The sequence below is a fragment of the Pelodiscus sinensis genome, chromosome 6 (genome assembly GCF_052426305.1).
Source record: "Pelodiscus sinensis isolate ZL-2025 chromosome 6, ASM5242630v1, whole genome shotgun sequence".
NCBI lineage: Eukaryota > Metazoa > Chordata > Testudines > Trionychidae > Pelodiscus > Pelodiscus sinensis.
This window is the reverse complement of record NC_143057.1, coordinates 93473026-93493659: the sequence shown is the minus strand read 5'-3', so window position 1 is coordinate 93493659 and position 20634 is coordinate 93473026. Positions and strand designations below refer to the sequence as shown.

Genomic DNA, 20634 nt, shown 5'->3' with positions numbered 1-20634 from the left:
AAAAATGCTTCTTTTATAGTAGCTGTGCTTCTTGAGATTTTTTTGGTGTGGATCCCATAATGTGCCACCCATTTCTGCTTTCACACAGTTTTTCTAATCTGGGATTCTGGAGTAGTGGGGGATCTCAGGGATTGCTGAGGGTGTTTCATATTCAGGGGGGCGGGAGGCTCAAGGACAAGTGCAGTATGGATAGGGCCCAACACTCACTGGTTTTCACAAGATTCTGATTTTGCACTCATGGGGCATCTGAGCCCCTAGAGGAGGATCTGCATGGGAAACATCTCAATGAACCACTATAAGCTTCAGGGGGTAGCCGAGTTAGTCTGTTACAGGAAAAAAACAACACATGGTCTGGTAGCACTTTATAGACTAACAAAACATGTAGATGGTATCATGAGCTTTCATGGGCTGAACATGTTTTGTTAGTCTATAAAGTGCTACCAGACCATGTGGTGTTACTATAAGGTTATGTAACCATTCTTTTCACACTTGAATAGCCCAGAAAAGACTGAACAGATTAAATTAGATTTTGGTTTTCAGTCCTGTTCTGAGTAAGACCAAGTTTGAGAAATATAAGCTAAGGGTAACAATTTAGGAACATAAAACCTTAAGGAACAAAAAGGTCTTTCCCAATTATGATCTCCATAATGACTTTCTCCATAATGTCATCCTGCTTCCAAATCAATGTGCAAATTTGGTTGTCCGTATATAGCTGGTAATTAGTGTCAAATTACTGTTTGCTAAAACAATGCAACAATAGTGAATCATTCCTCTTGAGACTTGAATACATTATAAGTATTTACAAATCATTTTCTTTGACATTGTGTTACTCAGAGAACCTGTTGGTTTTGTCTGTCAGTGATGAGCAACTAAGGCTAGTGAGTGCGCTGCATGAATAGCCTTCCATCTTGGTGGGTCACAATGCTGGGTGCAATCAGCACGCACCTCACATGTGCACTTGCTTTAAATGTGTGTCACTTCTCATTTTGTAAGGGGATGTTTAACCCCTCCACCCCCAATCTGCTGCAGGCCCCTCCTCCACTCCACCCCTTCCTTTACTCCCCCTCCTCCCCAGTCTCTTCCCTGCCTCCTCCCCCAAGCATGAACCATCCCTTCTCTTTCCCCTTCCTTCCCAACATTTCTGGACCATTCTGAATCGACTTATTTGTCCCCTGTCCCTGCTTGTCTTCCTCCTTTCCAAAGCTTGAGCATTGCGAATCTGTTGATTTGCCACGTTCAGGCTCTGGGAAGGAGGTAAGGGAGTAGGTTAAGTGCAAGGCCCCCAATACACAAGAGATGCAGGGCGAGGGGAGGGGTAGGGCGGATTGCATGTAGAACTCCAATGGGCTGCAGGTTGCACACCACTGGTCTATGTACTATGCATGTTACTTTGTAATTGAATGTCTTTGTCTCGTCTCTCCTGTGCCTGTATATATTGTTCATTTGTGGTATGTGAATTGAGAAATATGTGGCTTTTGGTAATTATTTCAAGTTTATTTTTCTAAAGGAACTATAGAAAGTATTTATTCTCCAAATTTAGCCATTCCAAAATGATTGGTAGGAAAAAAACACACCTCTGCCCAAGAGGAGAGTGAAGAAGTGTAGCTCAAAAACAAAGGCTCCAAACTGCAACCTAGTGGAGTGAGGAAATGTGGCTAATGTTTTTAAGAAATCTGCTAACTTTTACCGAGAAAGTACTAGTGGGGACTTTTTTTGTAGTGGTGGTACCAAGATATTACAAAGACAGCTGAGCGTAAGTGTGGGTAGCTTGTCTTTCCTCAACAGAAATTGGTCTTCACTTGCCCTTCCTATCTAGTGGAAACTTTCACAGTTATATTTGTATATTGCAGTTGATCTAATCCTTTGTCACATAACATCTGAAGATTGATTGTAATGAGTGCAATTAAGATTAGAAAGTTTTGCTGTATGCAATATTATTGATGTCTTTTAAGAATGGAATGTGTACAGTAGAGGATTTTCTGGATTTTTCTTCTCTTGCTCTTCATTACTTCTCCCACATTGGGGACTGTTCATGGTGGAGTGCTACTGACACAAGGTTTGGCTGTCAGAATGGGGGCCCCTGGCTTGGTGTCTGCTTGCTTCCAATGTCTTACCCTTCTTATTTTATGGATAACTCTGCACTTACTCAACTATCTGAGTCTTATCCTCAACAGAGGAAAGCAAACATTGGTCCCTTCTCAGAAAATTGAATGAACTGGCGCTCTAATAGGCTTGAGTTTGAGAATACTCCTGCTGATTGTTTCCAGACAATTTGTCATCTTTATCTTAGTCTGCAGTCTCAACCTTCCATGACACTTTACATGTGCCTGAATCTCTTAGGCTGCATGTCCACAGGTGGTTGTGCCTTTGCCCTCTGCAGATGTTGCTCAGGACTGCTAAGTGCCGACCCCTGCATCCCCTGGGCGAGTTGGTCCACTTCCATTGATCCTGGATTGTTTGCAATGATGGATGGTTCAGGGGAATGAATGTATACCAAGGCATTCTTTTAGACCAGCTTCTACCAGTCAGGGTTGTTGTTGCTAGTGTTTCTGATAGGGTAAGGATGGTACGGCGGTGGCAGAATGTTCAGGGCTGTTGGTCAGCGCAGAAAGCTCCTCTTCATATGAATGTCCTGGAAATCGGGGCCATCTGTAGTGCCCGAGATCACTTTTCTAGATAACATCACTTACCTACATACAGCATCACTGCAATGTATTATGTGAACAGATAAGGGAAAGCCGGCTCCAGGAGGTGCTGTGCCAAGAGGTGATCAAGTTGTGGCAGATTTGTGTCTATAACAGTTATCACTCTGATAGCTTATCAAGCATCAAGAATCTTCTCATGGAGCATCTCAGTAAGAATTTTTCCCTGAGCCACAGATATAGTCTCTGAAGCCTAACATTCTGAGAGTCATGTTTGCAGTTTGGGGCATTCTAACAGACCTGTTTGCAACAAGGAACAACAGGAAATGCCATTTCTCCAGGCTTCCTAACTGAAGCCTTCTACCTCAGGAGGCAGTTGGCTCTTCTGTATGCTTTTTTCTGTGCTCCCAGTCATTCAACAGGTCATCCTCAAACTGAACACTGATTGGGCCAAGTTCATCATCATTGTCTAAATATGGCAAAGGCAGTGCTGGCTTTTCAGCTCTCTTGTGTGGTTGATTTAGCCTCTTATATCTCTTCTTCTCCATCCCAACCTGCTCATGCAGAATCACAGTTGCACTTTGCATCTTGTGCTCAGTTCTCTGCATCTCGCAGCTTGGCTTTTCTGTGATTGAATAAGCAGGAAGAATGATGTTTCAAGGTTCTACTTAGTAGAAAACTCTTTACCAGGATGACCTGTTTGATAGTGTGGAAGTGTCTTTCAGTGAGGTCTCCAGCCTGCAGAATTCAGCCAACTTTGTCTATTATTGAAGATGTCCTGGACTGTTTGCTGTATTTTCAATTGTTGAGACTTACTCCCTCAATGATCTAAGTATATTTAGTGGTGATCTTAGCTTTTCACCTGTCCATTCACATAAGATTGGTGTTTTCAAATGCCATAGTGGTGAGAGATTTTAAAGGAATTCATCTCCATCTAGGAGTAGAGGAATTAGTTCCCTCGTTGGACCTTAATATGGCCTTAGCAGCTCTCGTAGGATCTCTATTCAACCTTTGGTATCCTGCCCCTTTCCTCTTTATGTAAAAAAAACCCCTGCTTTCTTTGTGGCAAGTATGAGAATTGCAGGCTGTGATGACCAACCCACCTTATGTGGACTTCTCCAAAAACAAAGTGATGATGTGACTGCATCTGAAATTTGTGTATAAAGTGGTCTGTCAGTTTCATTTAAGCCAAACTCTATAACTGCCTCTCTCTCCACCCCTGCAGCCATATTCATTGCTGGAGGAGCAATACCTTCACATGCCAGATGTCCTCTGGCCTTTTATTTGCATAGGACTAAATCCTTTTGGGCTTGGCTTTGCCTCTTTTGTTTTATGTTATATGCAGACTCTGTGAAGGGACAGGTAGTCTCCTCACATACATGTCTAAATGGATGATGCAGGAAGTTAAGATTGCATACAAGTGCAAGCCCATAGCATTCTTAAATATCTCAGTATTTAACCTTTGCAGGGTGGTCATTGATGCATTTGTTTACAAAACATTATGCCACTACAGCAGCATCCAGAGCAGATGCAAACTTTGGGAAGGCTGTCTTGCAGTCCTTGTTTAAATAGCCACTGATCCCCATTCCCAGAGGATACATTTTGAGAGTCACCTAAGTGGAATACACGGCTCTATACTCAAAGAAGAATTAGTTACTTATCTCAAAAAAACTACAGTTGTGATGCAGATGTTCATTCCACAACCCTCCATTCGGTATAGAGGAGCTGAGAGGGGCCTGGGAGACACCTGATAGTCAGGAGAGATGCTATGGTCATGAGGCATGAATGCCCCCTTCTTCAGGTCCTGCTAGGTTAAATTCTCTGCTTTTGTCCTGGGTGCGCACACGCCCAAGTGTGCATCTCATGTTGAAGAACTAGTTATAGTAGGTAACTGTTTCTTCTGCTGCTGCTTATCAAATCTGAAAGAGGGGAAAAGAAATCTGATAATTTACACCAGGATTCAGTAGAGTGGGCTTTCTACTTCCTTTTTGTTGCTTTGCTTTTAAAAGCAAATTCTGTGATGTCTGAGACAGCCAAGTAAAATCCCTCTATGTGATGGGGATCAGGCCTACTTTAAATCAAAGTGTTGACAGTAACTCTTCACTTTATACTTCGTCAATTACTTCTGGGCGAATTCTATGCCCCTCCATCTCACTCAAAAAAATTCTGTGCACAAAATTGTAAATATTATTTGCCAAAATAACATGATATAATTATGCAAATTTTAGTTAATTTGGTCATTTATTTCAAAATACCTGTCAACAAGTATGACTGTAGCAACACAGATAACAGAAGAGATTGAGGAAATGTGGCTTTTTGACAAATATATTTTAAGTAGGCATATTAATAAAAAACTTTGGGTAATAATTCATTAAACTACAATACAGAACCCTATTTACAGCACTTTTCAGAAACAATGCAGAAGCTCGGGGGAGTCAGGAGTAATGAAAGAGCTGAGGGAATGGTATGCAATTGCTGGAAAAGGAGCCTGGGAGTGAACTTCAAGGGTTGTTGGGTATGAGTGTGAGAAGTATGGAATAAATTTTCTTTTCTTGGGAGGGGAGATTATTAAGGAATAGGAGAGCCCCACCTCCCATGCAGACTCTCTGACCCCTAGCTTCTCCCATTTAGTTAGGTGTATCTGCCCCCATTTCTAGGTGTCCTCACATCCTCTTCACCATGTGGACTAGGGATGTTAAAATGTTTTTTGCTAAACATGTAATTTTTCAATGTTTACATGCTGGGGGTGGAGCAGCAGCTCCGCAGGAGCCAGTACATGTGGGGAGCTGGCTTTTTTCCTTCCTTCCCTCCCCCGGCACTGTTGCATCAAATACAGAAGCAGCAGCATGTGGAGGAGGAGAGGCAGGTGGGAGCTGTGCTTGTAGGGAGCCTCTCCCTCCTCCCCCATGCTGCTGCCTCTGATACAGAGACAGTAGTGCGGAAAGGCCATGCAGCTCCGCAGGAGCTGGTATATGCTGGCTTAAAACCCGGCTCCTTGCACGCACTGGCTTCTGCCTGCCCTCTTCCCCTCCCCCACCACTGCTGTCTCTAATCCTGTGCCTCCTCAACTAGCTCTATAGACAGTATGCTGTGAGGAACACAGCCTCTCCTCCTCCCTATTCACTGTTGACTGCTATTGCTAGTGAGCGTCTGCCCTCTGTTTTGGTGCCACAGCAGTCCCTGGTGAGCAAGATGCTTAACTTCAGTGCCTCTCCAGCAGAATGTATTTTCAGTGGAGACAGAAATTTGCAGGCGATGTGAATTCTGCACATGCACAGGGGCACAGAATTAATCCAGGAGTAGCCAGTGTATGAGAGAACCTATCCATGTAACATTTAGGTTTTATTGTATCTGTTGGCTAGAGTTCTTTAGTGAGAGGAAAAGTAGAATGCTAGGATGATATGGGTTATGAGTGGAAGTCACAACCATCTCTTTCTCAGATTCTCACCTAAAACCAAATGTTATATTTGTGAATGCTGGAAGTGTGAGCATAGGAAAGGATTCTCAATGAAAAGAGAATCAGACAGTTAATGGGAGCAGCTCAAACACTGTGGTCGTGCTACTTTGTGATTTTTTTTTTTAAAGTTGCTTTATGCATTGCATGGCTCTGGTGCTGGCATAATGAAAGAAGGTCAATCATATTGACTTAGTGGAAATGTAATGGAGTGTATTAATACTGTTTTGTCAGTTTCCTAAAAATGAAGCTCGTTGTAGTTTTCCCTTTTCCCACAGTCTGATTCATCATTTATTAAAGGCTGCAGAAAGACTGATGTCAGTGGGCTTTTGGATTAGACCCCACACATTGTATAAGGTTCTGTGCCACATTAGAGAAGCACCATAGGTTTAATAAATATTAGTGGTTTATATAGGATGTTTATATAAATAGTGACATACAGTACCTTCAGTAGTTACATTTGCTATTAGCATATCTGGTATCCTTAACAGTAGTTTTCAGAGCAGACAGGAGGTGAAAACCCATATGACTGCCAGTTTGTCATATGGGGAAAATCTCTTCCAGATCCCCAAACTGGTGTTCAGTTTAGCCCCTGGGATCAAAAGAGATCCTTCGTACTAATTTAGGGAACCAAACAGGGGGCCCCAAAAGGCTGTTTGTCAGGGTAGCAAACTAAGCTGGTCACTAAGCCCTATTACCACCACTTCACTACAATATGGCAGCAATGGTGGGTGGTCAGCACTGGATTCAGAATGTGATACTCTCTTCCCATGCCCTGTACCATGAAGAATAGGAGTGAGAGGAAGGGAAGGAAGAAAAAGAAGTATTCCCCAATACAAATTTTAAAGGCAAGCAGAAGGGGGAAGTGGAGGGAACACTTGGAGCACTGCCCTAGCTGCTCTGAATTGACATCTCATACCCCTCACACCCACTGAAGGTGTCTCCCCTCCTCTCGGCCCTATCAGAGCCTCAACCTGGCTAGTAGTGTGACCATTTAAGGTTTGGAAAATATACCTTATAAGGAGAGATGATAGATGGTCATTCAATTTGGTTTATACAAAGAAAGTTAAAAAGTGACTTGATTGGTCTACACATATGTACAGGGAGAGATCTCAGGTAGTAGACAGCTCCTTCATCTAGCAGAGAAAGGTATAATTGGATCTGATGGTGAGAAGCTAAAAATAGACAAAATCAGACTAAAATAACATGGGAATTTTTAGCAGTGAAAATGAATAATTGACACTGGGATTGTAGTAGATTCTCCATCACTTTAAAGTCTTGAAATCAAGATTGAGTATTGCTTTAAAAGATGTGCTCTAGCTCAGTCAGAAATTATGGGCTCAATGCAGAAATTGAGGCATTTCTTTGGCTTGCGTTATGCAGGATGTCAGATTTAATTATTATTATGGTTCCTTTTGGCCTCAAAATCTTTTAATCCATATAAAATCTGAAGTGCAAGGTAAATTTATTGGGTTTTGCAGCGTTAGCTCTTTTTACACAAAGTTTGTTGACTTGTGGTTTATTTTCCCCAGATTGCTACTATCTCTCCAGGGATGGCATCCTGTGAAAACACTTTAAATACATTGAGATATGCAAATAGGTATGTGAAATATTTTATTTATAGCTAATTTAGCTATTGTTTTCTATCTTTGAACTGAGATGTTCTGTTATTATTTGACACAATTATTTTTAGAACTTTCTAATAGTTTTTAGTATATTTGCATTTCTTTCTAAAATACAGATTGATCCAAGCATTTATTTTATTTGAAGTTAATTTCATGCTTGCAAAAGATGATAAGTTAAAAGTAAAGGTAGGACCTCTCTGGTCTGGCACCCTCAGGAAGTGATTGGTCCCAGATGAGGGATGTTTTTCAGACCAGAGAGGTCATTTCAGGTCCCCTGCTGCTGTCCTTTTCTCTCCCCTGTCCTCCTCCCCCCCCCCCCCCGCCTTTTCCCACAGGCTTCCTGGCTTACCCTGAAGCCCAGATGAGCAGGCCCTCAAACCCTTCCCCCACCCGCCACCCCCCACAGCACCAGGACTCTGAGCCTGGAACACCTATGGTCATGTTGGACCATGGATGTTGCTGGACCAGAGAATCACAGATTTTAGAGGTGCAACCTGTCCTGGAAACTGAATGCTAGTGTTCATTGGTAGACAGGACTATAACAGTGTGTAAACACCATCACACTGATCAATATGCATCAATCTTGTTCCGGAGGTGTCATCTCTTGGAGTAAGAGGTTAGGTTCAGTCTCCACTGAAGATCTGCAGCTTCCAGCTGTTGGAGCCTTTCCCCACTGACTCTCCACTGCGTGTGTCTTTTATTGCCCTGTGTATCAACATATTGCAGGTGTAAATGAGCCCTATATCAGCAAAAAATCACACACATCACCAATACCACTCAAACTTTTAAGTGTAGACCAGTCCTTCTAGATTCTTTCTTTTCTCCATTATTTCTGTTTTTTAAATTTTCTTCCCTTAAAGAAACAAGAATGCTTTCTACATGTTTTTGGTTTTAGTATGGCTTGTTTTAATTTCCTCATGTCAATTTTTTGACACAGGTATAGAAGCAGGAATTTTTGGCACCTATACCTTTAAGTTTTTTAAAATTGGAAACTTGATTTGTAAATGCATAGATAATTCTTAACTATCAAGAATTGTGATGTAAAATTTGTCTTATTTTGTATTCCTCCTTTGAGGAAGAATTGGGTTTATGATGAGAAATCGGTTCAGGGACTTCTATACTGCATAATGTTTTCCAGAGGTTGCCAGAGAAATTCTTTATAGATCTAAGAAATGTTTTAAAGTTACTGTATATTTGAGTACACTGTTGGAGCAAGCACTGTGAAATAATTGCTCAGCAGTAAACATATGAGATCTTTGAAGATCTTTACTTTTTCATACTTGAGGGAGGCAGTTTATTTGTTTCCTATTTCAAGCATGTAAAACTGTTCCTGTGCTTGTGATGCTATTATGTTATGTACAAATAATGCATTGCAAGTCTGTATGCATATTTAACATGTCTGTAACAAGTTTCTTAGAAATCCTGGTTTGTTTCAGAGAGACCGGTATACTGGGCAGAAATATTAATTATATTTGTCTTTGTATGCCAAAATCTAATGCATAGCTAACTTTTGTAGACTTTGTCCATACATTTAAATCTTACATTTGCCTTAGTTCTCATTCTTTTAGCAATGTGTCATTTTCATATGAATTTATAAAGAAGTGACTTCTGTGAATGTTATATAAACTCTACACACGTTAAATGGCAATGTGTGCGCAGTTTAACAATAATTATGAAACAGTGTAGTATGTCGTTTGAAGTAACTGTAGTCACTTTGATATTTTCAAAGGCGCAATTCCATGAAATATCAAATTTGGTGTAATTTCTGTGCATTATACCAGTGTATGCCCAGAATAACTGCACTGAAGACTCTGGATTTATTACATATTTACACTGCAGTAAATTAACAGAATTTGGGCAGTTCAGTTTTCTCAAATATGCTTGAAACTCAAAATTGAGGGAGGCCTAAATATCTCACCAGTGTCTCTAATCATATTTTATCTTAAAAACAAACTGCTTCATTTGTTTCATTCTTTTCAAAATTATAAAGGACAATGCTAAATGAAAAGTTGTCATTTTTAATGTCTTTACAAGAACACTTTCTTTTAATTTGCTGCTATATCTTGCTGCTGCAGAGTAAAGGAATTTGGAATTAGTCCTTCGGACATTCCCTTCTCACAGAGTAGTGGCAGTCGCTCTGATCTCTCTCCTTCCTATGAGTATGACGACTTTTCTCCTTCGATCACCAGGTCTAATTCATGGAATCTTTATTTTTATTTTGTCTGTTTAGCTATATAATTTTACAGACCCAGACCTTCATTTATTCCCTTGCCTTGAGTCATTGTGTACTTTGTTTTCATCCTGTTTGCCAGGTGATGGTACTGCATGGTATGCACTCATCTTTCCAATTTTTTGTTCATTTTTCTTTCTTAAACATTTGAGTATTTCACACTCAGGCTTGCTTTTCCCTTCATACATTTAAAAATGGTGATGTCACCTTTGTAGATTCAGTGGATGGGTTCTCATAAATCTGAGAAATTGTAATTAAGTCTTTGAGTTTTATTACCTGATAAGACGGTATTACATTTGCTTTTATTTTTATTTTTTTATTAGTGCAGTGAATGCTACATATAGACATGTGGGTTTTTGATGTTCATTTTACTTCACATTAACGAGTTGTTAAAGATAGTTATTACTAATGGATAATTGTCTAACCTTTTTGGGGAACTTGCAAATTTGGATAAACTTAATTCATAAACGTTTGAAAAAAATGGACAGCCTTGCTTAAAAGAATGCTAGCTGCACTTTTGTACACTGTTTTGATTTTGCTATGGTCCACATTTCTAAGAATCGCAAAGATCTAATTGGCTTTCATTAATGATCTGTCCATTCTTTGTGGACAGTAGGTTGGTTGTTTAGTGGCACTGATTTGTTCTTTAAAGTCAAAAAGTGCTGAATCATTTATTAACTAAAAGATACGCACAAAGATAGAGAAATACTGGCTAGATTTTGGTGTAAAATCTGTAAATCTAGTTTTAAATTAATAATTACAAGTATTGACATGGTAGACCAGTGTTTCTCAGTCTCTTTTTATAAAGTACCCCTTTAAAAAAATAAGTACCCCCAGAACCTACAGTTTTCAGACACATAATTTTTTTCTACCATTGCAACACATTTGTTTAAACAACTTAATTGTAGCTGGGTGGGGGATGAAATATTTGTAAAAAGTACAAAAATAATAAAGCGCTGTAAAACTTAAAACAAAAATTCAGTTTTCTCCAAATTTCAGTTGTGTTGGTGTACCCCCCAGACTTTTCTCGAGTAGCTCTAAGTGTACTTGTACCACTGGTTGAGAAACACTGAGTTAGACAGCTCTGAAAGGTTTATGGTTAGATTTGCATCCCTGCCTCTTGCACCTGTTTGTTACAGATTCTTGGCATTCATCATCTTTAAATGAAAACTGGATTTTTTTTTCTAACAGATATGTCCTAGCTCAACCACAAGTTATTGGCAGTGGTGAAATTGTATCCTGTGTTTATACAGAAGGGCAGATTGGATGATCACAATGGTTCTTTCTGGGACTTTAAAATCAGATACAATTATGAAGTTGACATCACCTTTATTAAATGAATTAAATTGCATCTGAATGCACAAGGCTTTAATTTATTTTTGCTATTTTACAGAAAGTATCATTAATTGTAAAATAAAATATTTTTTGATTATAGAGTGAAGGAACTGACGGTTGATCCTAGTGCTGCAGGAGATATCCGTCCAATTATACACCATGCTCCAAATCAAATTGATGATTTAGAGACACAGTGGGGTGTAGGGAGCTCACCTCAGAGAGATGATCTTAAACTTCTTTGTGAACAAAATGTGAGTGGCTTTCATCATTTTAGGTGCAAGCACATATATATAGCATTGTCTTTGAATTCAAATTGTCATGTAAAGTTACTATTACTGCTAAAAAAATATTTTTTTGGAGGGAGGGGTTGCTTCTTACTTTGCAGTGTAAGACACCATGTGGATGGTCCTATTCCACAGTATCTCCTTTGGTAAACTTCAGATGTAGACAAGCCCTAATTTAGCTTCACATTGGTTCAATTGCTTTTCCCAGCAGGCCAGTAGTCTGGTCTCCTTTTCAAGAGTCTGTCTTTATAACAAAGGTAGCACACCCTAGCTGGGCCTCCTTCGCCTTAGGCAGAGACAAATAGGTGAGAGTTTCCAGGGTAGCTCTCCTGCACTTCACATAATAAATCAGCACTGCATCCTTTGCTCTCAGCAAGTCATCTCTGCATTGCTTCTTTGCATTGCTCCTTAGCATTGAGTTTGTCCTTGGCCATTCCAATTGTGCTGGCATGACTCTCTTGATACTGGCACCTCCTCTAGACGAGAGCATAGTAGAAGTGGATTAAAAGGTAGTCTTTAGTGACAGTTTTGGTTCTGCCTGTTTAATAGCACAATTGAAGTAAACACTGTTTATGCAAATTATGCATATGGATACACTGAGAAGAGAAATTCTTGGTCATCTAACTAGAGCTTTCTTGAGACCCTATGTTACTTTCCTTGTCCTTCCTAGTGTTGACAATGTCTCTAGTATCTGTGGCTCTAATTAACATTTACTTCCTCATCACTAGTAGATATGTAAAAAGAGAGGACTTAATAATTTTTGGGGTTTTCATTCCATGTTTCCTTCTTGATTTTTTTTTTTTGTTACTTGGTAGAACTTGTTGGAAAATTATGCCATAAAAAGATGAAAAATAAATTAAAATTAATTTGGTTTTGCTACTTTTTCTCATCACTTCCCCTAATTTCTGATACTATCTAGCCAGGTGCTGAAGTTGCAAATTGTACACTCCTGAGTCCCTCTTTCATCAGTATAGTTTTGTGTACATTTCTCTCTCTCTCTCATCTTGGGATAGGATAAAACAGCTATTTAATTTGTTAGTTATAAAGCAAAATTCATCACAGAATAATAAACTTCATTATTTTTTCAAGGAGGAAGAAGTTTCTCCACAGTTGTTTACTTTCCATGAAGCTGTGTCACAGATGGTTGAAATGGAAGAGCAAGTAGTAGAAGACCACAGGGTTGTCTTCCAGGTAAAATATTGAGCACTACATTGTATTTTTTTTTTTTACCAATCAAGTGATTACGTTAGCCAGAGAAAAGTTCAAACTCTTGGTAATATCATGTGGTAAACTAGTGCATTCAAACCTTCACAGATTTCTAAACACAATTTTTACAGGCAAGGCCATTATGGCAAGATAGGGAGCCAGAATTGTATATATTTCACCATATCTCCCAATCACCAACTCTTTATCACAGTGGCAAAGGAGACGCATACTGCTTTAGCCCTGGTTTACAATAGGGAGTTATCTCCAAAATGACTCTCCTTATTTCAAAATAACATGGGGTACACCCACACTACCAAGCCTGTTGTTTTGAAATAATGGGCTGTTTATTTTGAAATAATAACACTTGCTTTCCACAAAGAATAACACTAATTTTGAAAGTTTTTTCAAAATAGTGGTAGTGTGGATGCTCCAGTGCTGCTGTTTTGACATAAAATAACCTCTTTCTAGAGTAATTCAAACTAATTACTTCCCAGTGCTTCCTGGGGCTCTAGGTTGAGAGGTAGCGTGTCCACATTAACAGAGATTTCTTCAGACTAATTTTGAGGCTTATCAGTAGTGTGGACATGCTATTTTTCAAAATTCTGCTTCAAAATAATTTCTTAGTGTAGACATGCCCTTTATTGTCTGTGAAACCCAGTCTGTTGTTTTCTTGTCAGTAACTGTCTTAAAGAAGTCACAGTACCATAGAGCAGTTAATGTTCTTTTACTACTTAATTTTTCTGCTTTGGCTCCTTTTTGGCCATTCCGTCTAGTGTTGGTGGCTGTGTGTTGTGAAATGATGCTTATTTGGCAATAGCCACACAATCTGAGGTTGAAATTTGACTGAGTAATTAAAAGACTGTATGTACAAACTAAGGCTTATAATAGACAATGATGCCGTCACTAGCATCCACATCTCATCGAGAGGTGAGTTTCATCAGAGAGACCTGTCTTTAGTTGCATGACTAGTTATTTTGTATGGGAGCAAGGTAGGTTGATTCTTTCACCACAAACCTCTAAATTTAGAAGAATATCATCAAGTACATGTGGTCCTGCTTCTGACTAAGGCTCCAAGACATCACTGTAATACAAATAATGAGCTGTAATAATAAGCTGAAATTTTGTTTCAAGGCCTCTAGATCAGGTAAAGAAAAGCGTTCTGGCAAACTAGGTACCTGACCTACCTGCTCCTAAAGATCTGGTCCTGATGTTTATGCTGAGCCAAATGTTGACCATCTGTCGTCTTTGCTAAGGATTCCCACCTTCAGTTATTTCAGTAGACAAGATGGGTACTGCATTTTGTGGGCAATCTTTAACTATTACAGGGTTGATCTGTATAAGTTGCATTGCTTAGCTGCAGAAATTGCATACATTTACATTCTTTCCTAGTTTGTGCTGATCCAGACAGGGATTTGGAGCAATCAGATTTTTGAATTGCTCCGCTCCAGCACCAATAGTGACTGCTCCAGCTCCGCTCCGACTCAGCTCCATGCTCCGACTCAAATTAATTTGTAACTAAATAAAAAAGTGCATACTGTAATTTTGAAAAAACATCATTTTTATTCAGAATTCTAAAACAATTTAAATGTCATCCACAATTATACAAACTAGAATCATTCATAATTCAATCTGTAAAAAATTATTGCAGCAATCAAGTCGTCTTTCATAGCCTGCCGCAGATCATTTAAAATTAACTTTAAAGCTGAAAACAGTTGCTCTACACTAGCTTTTGAGTTGTTGGCATGCTCGAAGCAATTCTACAGGCAGCCTGAAGGCGGTGTTGGTAGCTGTGAATTGCCTCAAACAGACTTAACTTTTAGCCTACCAATAGACTCCATCACCTCAGTCTTCCTGAAAATTTCTCTCAATTAATGGTTCATTACAATTATGAATCACATTACATTTTTTTATAATGTACCTGCTTGTGATATCTTTAAGGTACTTCGAATTTATTTTGGGTTGTCTGGACAAAAATGATCGCATTTTCTTTTTACACAAAATTATTATTAAAGTATATTTTAATATTTTAACATGTTTCTTGCAGTTTTAATGAAGTAAAAAGTATTTTTAATATACATAATTAATATAAATTTTTATTTATAAATTGCAAGTTAGTTTTTCTTATGAAATTTTGTGGTAAAAATACTTAAAAACTTGGAAAATATTTCAAATAATATCTCAAAAACACTTGAATATAGATATGTCAATGAAATTTGGTATGTGCTGTAGCCTTAGTACGTGCTATTGCTGTTCCACAACATTAATTGTTGGGAAGTAACGAGACTACACGTTACAAGGTTGAAAATTACACATGCTAATCTAACTATCTAACTTATCTACGTGAGTACATACTCACCTAACCTTGGCACAAGGGTGGGAGCAGTCTGCAGTATATTGCCGGATGTCTGATATTTATCTGATTTTTTACTAAAACATACCTCCAAAAATCTTTGTAATTTTGTATCTATACATTAAATCTCGATTTTGGCCGAAGTGAGAATAACTGTGACATAATACGTAAAGTGGTAAAGTAGATGTTAATATCAATTGTTATACAATCTGAAACTTTTTGGCACCTTTAGGACTTCCTTGCTAAAATATCATTCATTTTGGATTGAAAATGAAGGGGGGGGGGGGAAGAAACCTGGAGCAGAGGAGCAGTCAAGATTTTCTGTGCTCTGGCTCCACTCCAGCTCCGGGTAAAAACCTGCAGCTCTACTGCTCCGGGCTCTGCTCCAAAGCCCTGGATCCAGACACTTTCCTGATGAATAGATGGTTTTGGAGGGTTTTTTTAACTGTTGGGTTTTGTAATGTTGACTATTTTGTTTTGTGAATATCCATTGTAACACGCTAGCCCTGATTTTTCTTACTATGAAAATCCTCCTAAAATATTGATCTTTGTCTTTTGTTTAAAGAATGTTGCCAACTATTAATTGAATAATGCTCAGTGTAGTAATCTTTTGGGAGAAACGAGTACTTGAAATTCCTTATTTATTCCATTGCAGAGTGAGTGGTTAGAATAATCCTCATGGCCATTAAAAGATAGTTTTTTTAAAAACAGTTGTACAGTGACATATATTCTGTCAAGATACTGAATAGCAAGGTTTAGAAAAAATATAAAAATTCACTTATTTTGACTTGTACAAATAAATTAAACAAGCACCTGTTCTGTGCTGTAAGGGCTTTTGACAAATGTACTTTACCAACACAAAATGGATAGAGAGAACTTCACCTTGGGTCCAACACAGTAGACTGTAGGAAAATTTTCAGAAATGTTCCATTTTGAAATATGGTCCTAGCTGGATACAGTGCAAGTCCCATTGAAAGCCACTGGGACTTCAGACTAAGAGCATGAACCATTTTTGTAAATGGGACTTCAGTCTCCTAAATCACGTAGCACTTTTTAAAATTGCACCACTTGTGTAGTTCCTTCCTCCTTAAAAGTCTGTGCTAAATAGACCGAAAGGTTTGGGCTATTGAAGATTGGGCTAAAGGACTGGAAAAGAATTAATTCCAATATTGTGGAGCCACCCTTCAGAATCCCTTGTCAGCAGCTTTTTCTTTTAAACTGAAATGTTTCCAGCTGGAGTGTCCTTGCTTATCTTAGCTGCAGCAGGATCTCATTGGGAGAATGGGAAGACTGGTTTAAGTCAGTGAACCCCCATAGGTTCACAGCTATTATAAGGCAGCTTTGCAATTCCAGAGTGTTGAAAAGCCAGCCCCTAGAATTCTTCCTTAATGTAGCAGAATCCTGTTTAGTTAGATTCTGTTTAGTTACTCTCTCATGGCACTTGCCGCTTCTCTGAAGCTTGCTTGGGGGTGTCGTCCTTCCGAGGGTGTAAGAATGGTCCCTTGGAGCTGTGGACAGTCAACAAATACTTGCATCATTATTCTAGTTCTGTGCCTGGTGTCCTTCTATCTGATTCTGAAGAAAATTCCTGTTACAACTCATGAAGTTAAGGTTTGTTAGGGTTTGTGCAGTAAAAGGGTATGCCTAGCTTTGGGAAAAATGAAGGATTTTGTGAATTCATTTGTTTAGCTTCAAATGTGTCTCTTGGCTAGTGAATTCAGCTGTCATGTATCATGTCTTTTTAGGAATCTATTCGATGGTTGGAAGATGAAAAAGCTCTTTTAGAGATGACAGAAGAAGTAGACTATGATGTGGATTCTTATGCTACACAACTTGAAGCAATCCTAGAACAAAAAATTGACATTCTGACTGAACTTCGAGGTAAGTCTATATTTTTGGCCATTTATGTGTAGGGGGTCTACCAAATTGTCAGCTATGAAGATTGCATCCTGGACAAGTGAAATATGGTTTCTGGTCACCCAGCTCTGAAAGCAGTGCCACCATCATCAGCAGTGGAGAAGTAAGGGTGACTCCTTTTTGGGTGCAGTCCCCCAGGTTGAGACACTGTGGAGAAATCATACATTTTTTTTTTCATTGGTTGCTCAAAGCATAAATAGCAAATTTTGCAGATATTTTTCTGTAGATAGTGAGCTCTAATTTAAACATTGTTATTCTCTTCCTGTGGCGTACAACCTATATTCAGTACAGAGAGCAGAAGTTTTATTACACAGGACCAAGGAAGCAAATAGTCTGTCAGTACCAGGATAGAGGAAGAATGTTTCACTTTGCCCACAATATCCTGGAAGCATGGAGCCTATGTTCAGTCCTTCAACTTGTTCCTCTATCTTTCTCTCAGTCCTAGTTCATCCAAACAATGAGGAAAGGAAACATCCTACATGTAATTGCAGGAAAAGGGAAAATAAGGCAGAGAGAAATAAGTAGTCTGCATGTTAACTCCCAACTGTTGCTTTATTTTGCAGCTGCATAACAGAGGCTGGGGAGACTGCTTCTTTTACAATGCCATGCTTCTAGGTCTGCCCATGAGTTGAGATCTGATTCTACCTATGAACAGGTCTTGACTGTCATTGTTTTTGGATATATATATGGACTTGAGCAGCTATTCCTTAATCAGGTACAGCTGGGTTTCTTTGAAACCATGTTGGGAAGTTTCTTAAGAAAGAGCTTAGATTGTGTGCAATCTGAGGCCACATTAATGCATTTATTGGACATATCCCACAAATCATATATTGCATGCTCCTGTTTGTTGGATTAAGTGTAACTCAACTGGGTCTAATAAAATCAAGATATACTTTCCTTGTACCACCTGTGAGCCTGTTAACTAGACGATTGCTTCCTCAGAGAGAGAGAGAGAGAAGTTGGTAGATGTTGGCATGGACCTTGGTAAAGCAGCAATTTTGGCAATTCTGCACTTTCAAAATAATTTACAGGCTGCCTTGAAACAAGGTCTCCATGGCTATTTAGGAAAAAATATTGCTTCTATTCACACTACCTTTACACTTGCTGCCTATGAATACTTTGTAGGGTGGTAAAAAAGATATTTAAGGCAAAAGGAAATTATTGTCCAATAATTGTATTTCTTCCATTCCTCCCCTTGCAGAGTAGTGGTCATGGTGATGAATACTCCAGCTCTTATTTATTGTGCAGAGATTTGGGAACTAGTTTCTGTATACTAGCCCCAACTTGACAGTGTTATATCTTTGTTGTTAGTTGGTAGCACTTTGTTAGAGTGGATTCTGGAAGGCATTGTTTGCATTCAGATGTTTAATCATTCATGTCAGGATAAAGAGTGGTCTCCAGTCCGACTTCAGAGATTTTAAAGATAATACTGGAAGTTGTATTAATACACAGGAACACGTTAGAGGCTTAATCCTGCACATCTTGGTTGGAAATGTTGTGTATTGATGCCATATAAATAAGCAGGAGAGGAGTGCATGGGAAGTATACTCTGCATTGAATGTGCTCCTGTACAGTTTTCTAGAAACAGGTGTAAGGCCTAAGGGGAGTGGGTTGCTTAAAAAATGTTTATATGGGTAGTATTGCAAGAGTGTATTCATTATCTTCCTGGCTTCTTGTCTGTAGCCTCTACTTGAATGAAAGTGTGCGATAACCTTGTGCTCTTTGCTGATTAAATACATGCAGCCTCAGTACTTGCCTACACAACACACTGAACAAAAGCACTATGGCATCTTTCTTTTTTTTTTTTTTTTAAATAGATAAAGTGAAATCTTTCCGGGCAGCTCTACAAGAGGAGGAACAGGCCAGTAAACAGATCAATCCGAAGAGACCACGTGCCCTTTGAAATGGGCTTCTGCTGCTAATGGATCCTCCTAACTGCTGTAACACACAGTTATGAGATGGTGGCTGTAAGAACTCAACTACTTGAAAGCGTAAAAACTTTTGAAGTGTCAGTGGAAATGTCCAGTTTTTCTTCACCTGAATGACATTTTCATTTTTGTGTGAAACACTTCAATGATGTTTCCAAAATGCTTCTAAACCAGACAGCACAGCACAACCATGCAAGGTTCAGAGCTGTGAAGCACTTTGTTTAAAATGTTTCCTTTATTCAAATTGTGAATTTTATGTTTTGGAAATCTGCCTTTTTTAATAATGAAGTATAACAGTGGACTTGGAAAATTTCACAATTTCCTTTTAATTATGTTCAGTTTTGTTACAAAGATCAACTGTGCAGTTTTAAATTGTGTTTGCCTGCATGCACACCTCATCAGTGATTGTACATAACTTCTCTTTGAGACAGCTGTGCTCACCTCTTCCCATTCTGTGCCTTGATGAAGGCTACTTGACCCTAAATGTCCTTTTTGAAGCACAGCCTTAATAAACAACATTCCTTATTTGTCAATGTAAATTACTTTTAGTGTTTACATTTTTAATGTGTGACTTTTTTTTTTTTTTTTTTGGTGACTAGTTCATTTCACAGATGTACCATATCATTGAACAGGAACTAAGAGAGCTGTTAGTGGCCAAACAGCTGGACATTCCATCCTTGTAGAAATCTGGAATCATGATTTAAGTACCATGAAGAATGGTTATAATGCTAACATTATCTTTGTAAAGAACAACACTATAAATTAGTTGATGTATAATAAAAGGTAACATTTAAATATGGAGGAGAGTTGTATGTTAGAATAACAGATATACAGTATGTGTATAAGTGATAAATGCTGTCTAGAATAAAGGTGCAATCTGATCTCTACATATGGGTAGGAGGAAAATAAAAGTTCAGGGATCCAGTGAATAGCATAAACAAATACTTTTCCACATACTATTAAAAATTTGGATTCTGATGCATGATGATTTACATGTGCATTAACTGTAGTTTGCAGATAGTTTGTATGGAGTAGTATTGTTGCTTGAAAGAAGGAAGCGAATGCATATCTTTCCCTTTGTACAGTGCCAGCAGCTGAAAAGTGAGGTGAACCTGTATCATTTGGGATTTGCACAATAGGCTGCACAAACTCTACATAATGCTATACAAATTCCACAAGTATCTGAAGTCTCACAATTAACACCATACATATCTAGCACTTTTTTGGTGGTGGCACTAGAGCTATTTTTGCAAGTCAGTGTTCAAAAGGAAAAATACTGTTTTATGTAAAACTTTGTCAGATAATTGTAGACCTCTCTGAGCTCTCCCTGTTTCCAGGAGTTTATATCAGCAGACTCTAAATGGTTTCAAACTTGGTTTTTGGACCACAAGCCCATTTATCCTGGGACTGAAGGGAAATAAAGGGAAGGCAATGAAAAGAGAGTTAAATAAGCCAGAGATCCTCAGCATTTAATGTTTGTAACTCCCATAGGAAGGCTGTGGGAGACCCATGTTGCATCATGGTAAAAAGAGCCTATCTGTAAACAAAGCTGAAACAGCAATGTAGACTTTACACAATGTGTTTAATAAATTGAACAATGAAACATACATTAGAGATGAGCACTTCTATGAAACTCATTGCTTTGGGAAGGAATTTACTTTGT

The 20634-nt window shown here is 38.7% G+C and overlaps 1 protein-coding gene across 4 annotated transcripts in view; it reads left to right on the top strand.

The window, feature by feature from the left end:
• KIF2A (kinesin family member 2A) overlaps positions 1–20578 on the top strand; it is a 97443-nt gene extending 76865 nt beyond the window's left edge. For 2 of the 4 annotated variants that reach the window (XM_006134427.5, XM_006134428.5), the window contains exons 16-21: positions 7629–7696; positions 9797–9910; positions 11387–11537; positions 12660–12761; positions 16872–17007; positions 18861–20578. In XM_006134427.5, the coding sequence (XP_006134489.2) occupies positions 7629–7696; positions 9797–9910; positions 11387–11537; positions 12660–12761; positions 16872–17007; positions 18861–18946 (657 nt within the window). In that variant the 3' untranslated portion in view covers positions 18947–20578. The remainder of the gene's footprint in view (positions 1–7628; positions 7697–9796; positions 9911–11386; positions 11538–12659; positions 12762–16871; positions 17008–18860) is intronic. The other 2 variants (XM_006134429.5, XM_006134430.5) reach the window with 1 other exon arrangement.
• The last annotated feature ends 56 nt before the right edge of the window (positions 20579–20634 follow it).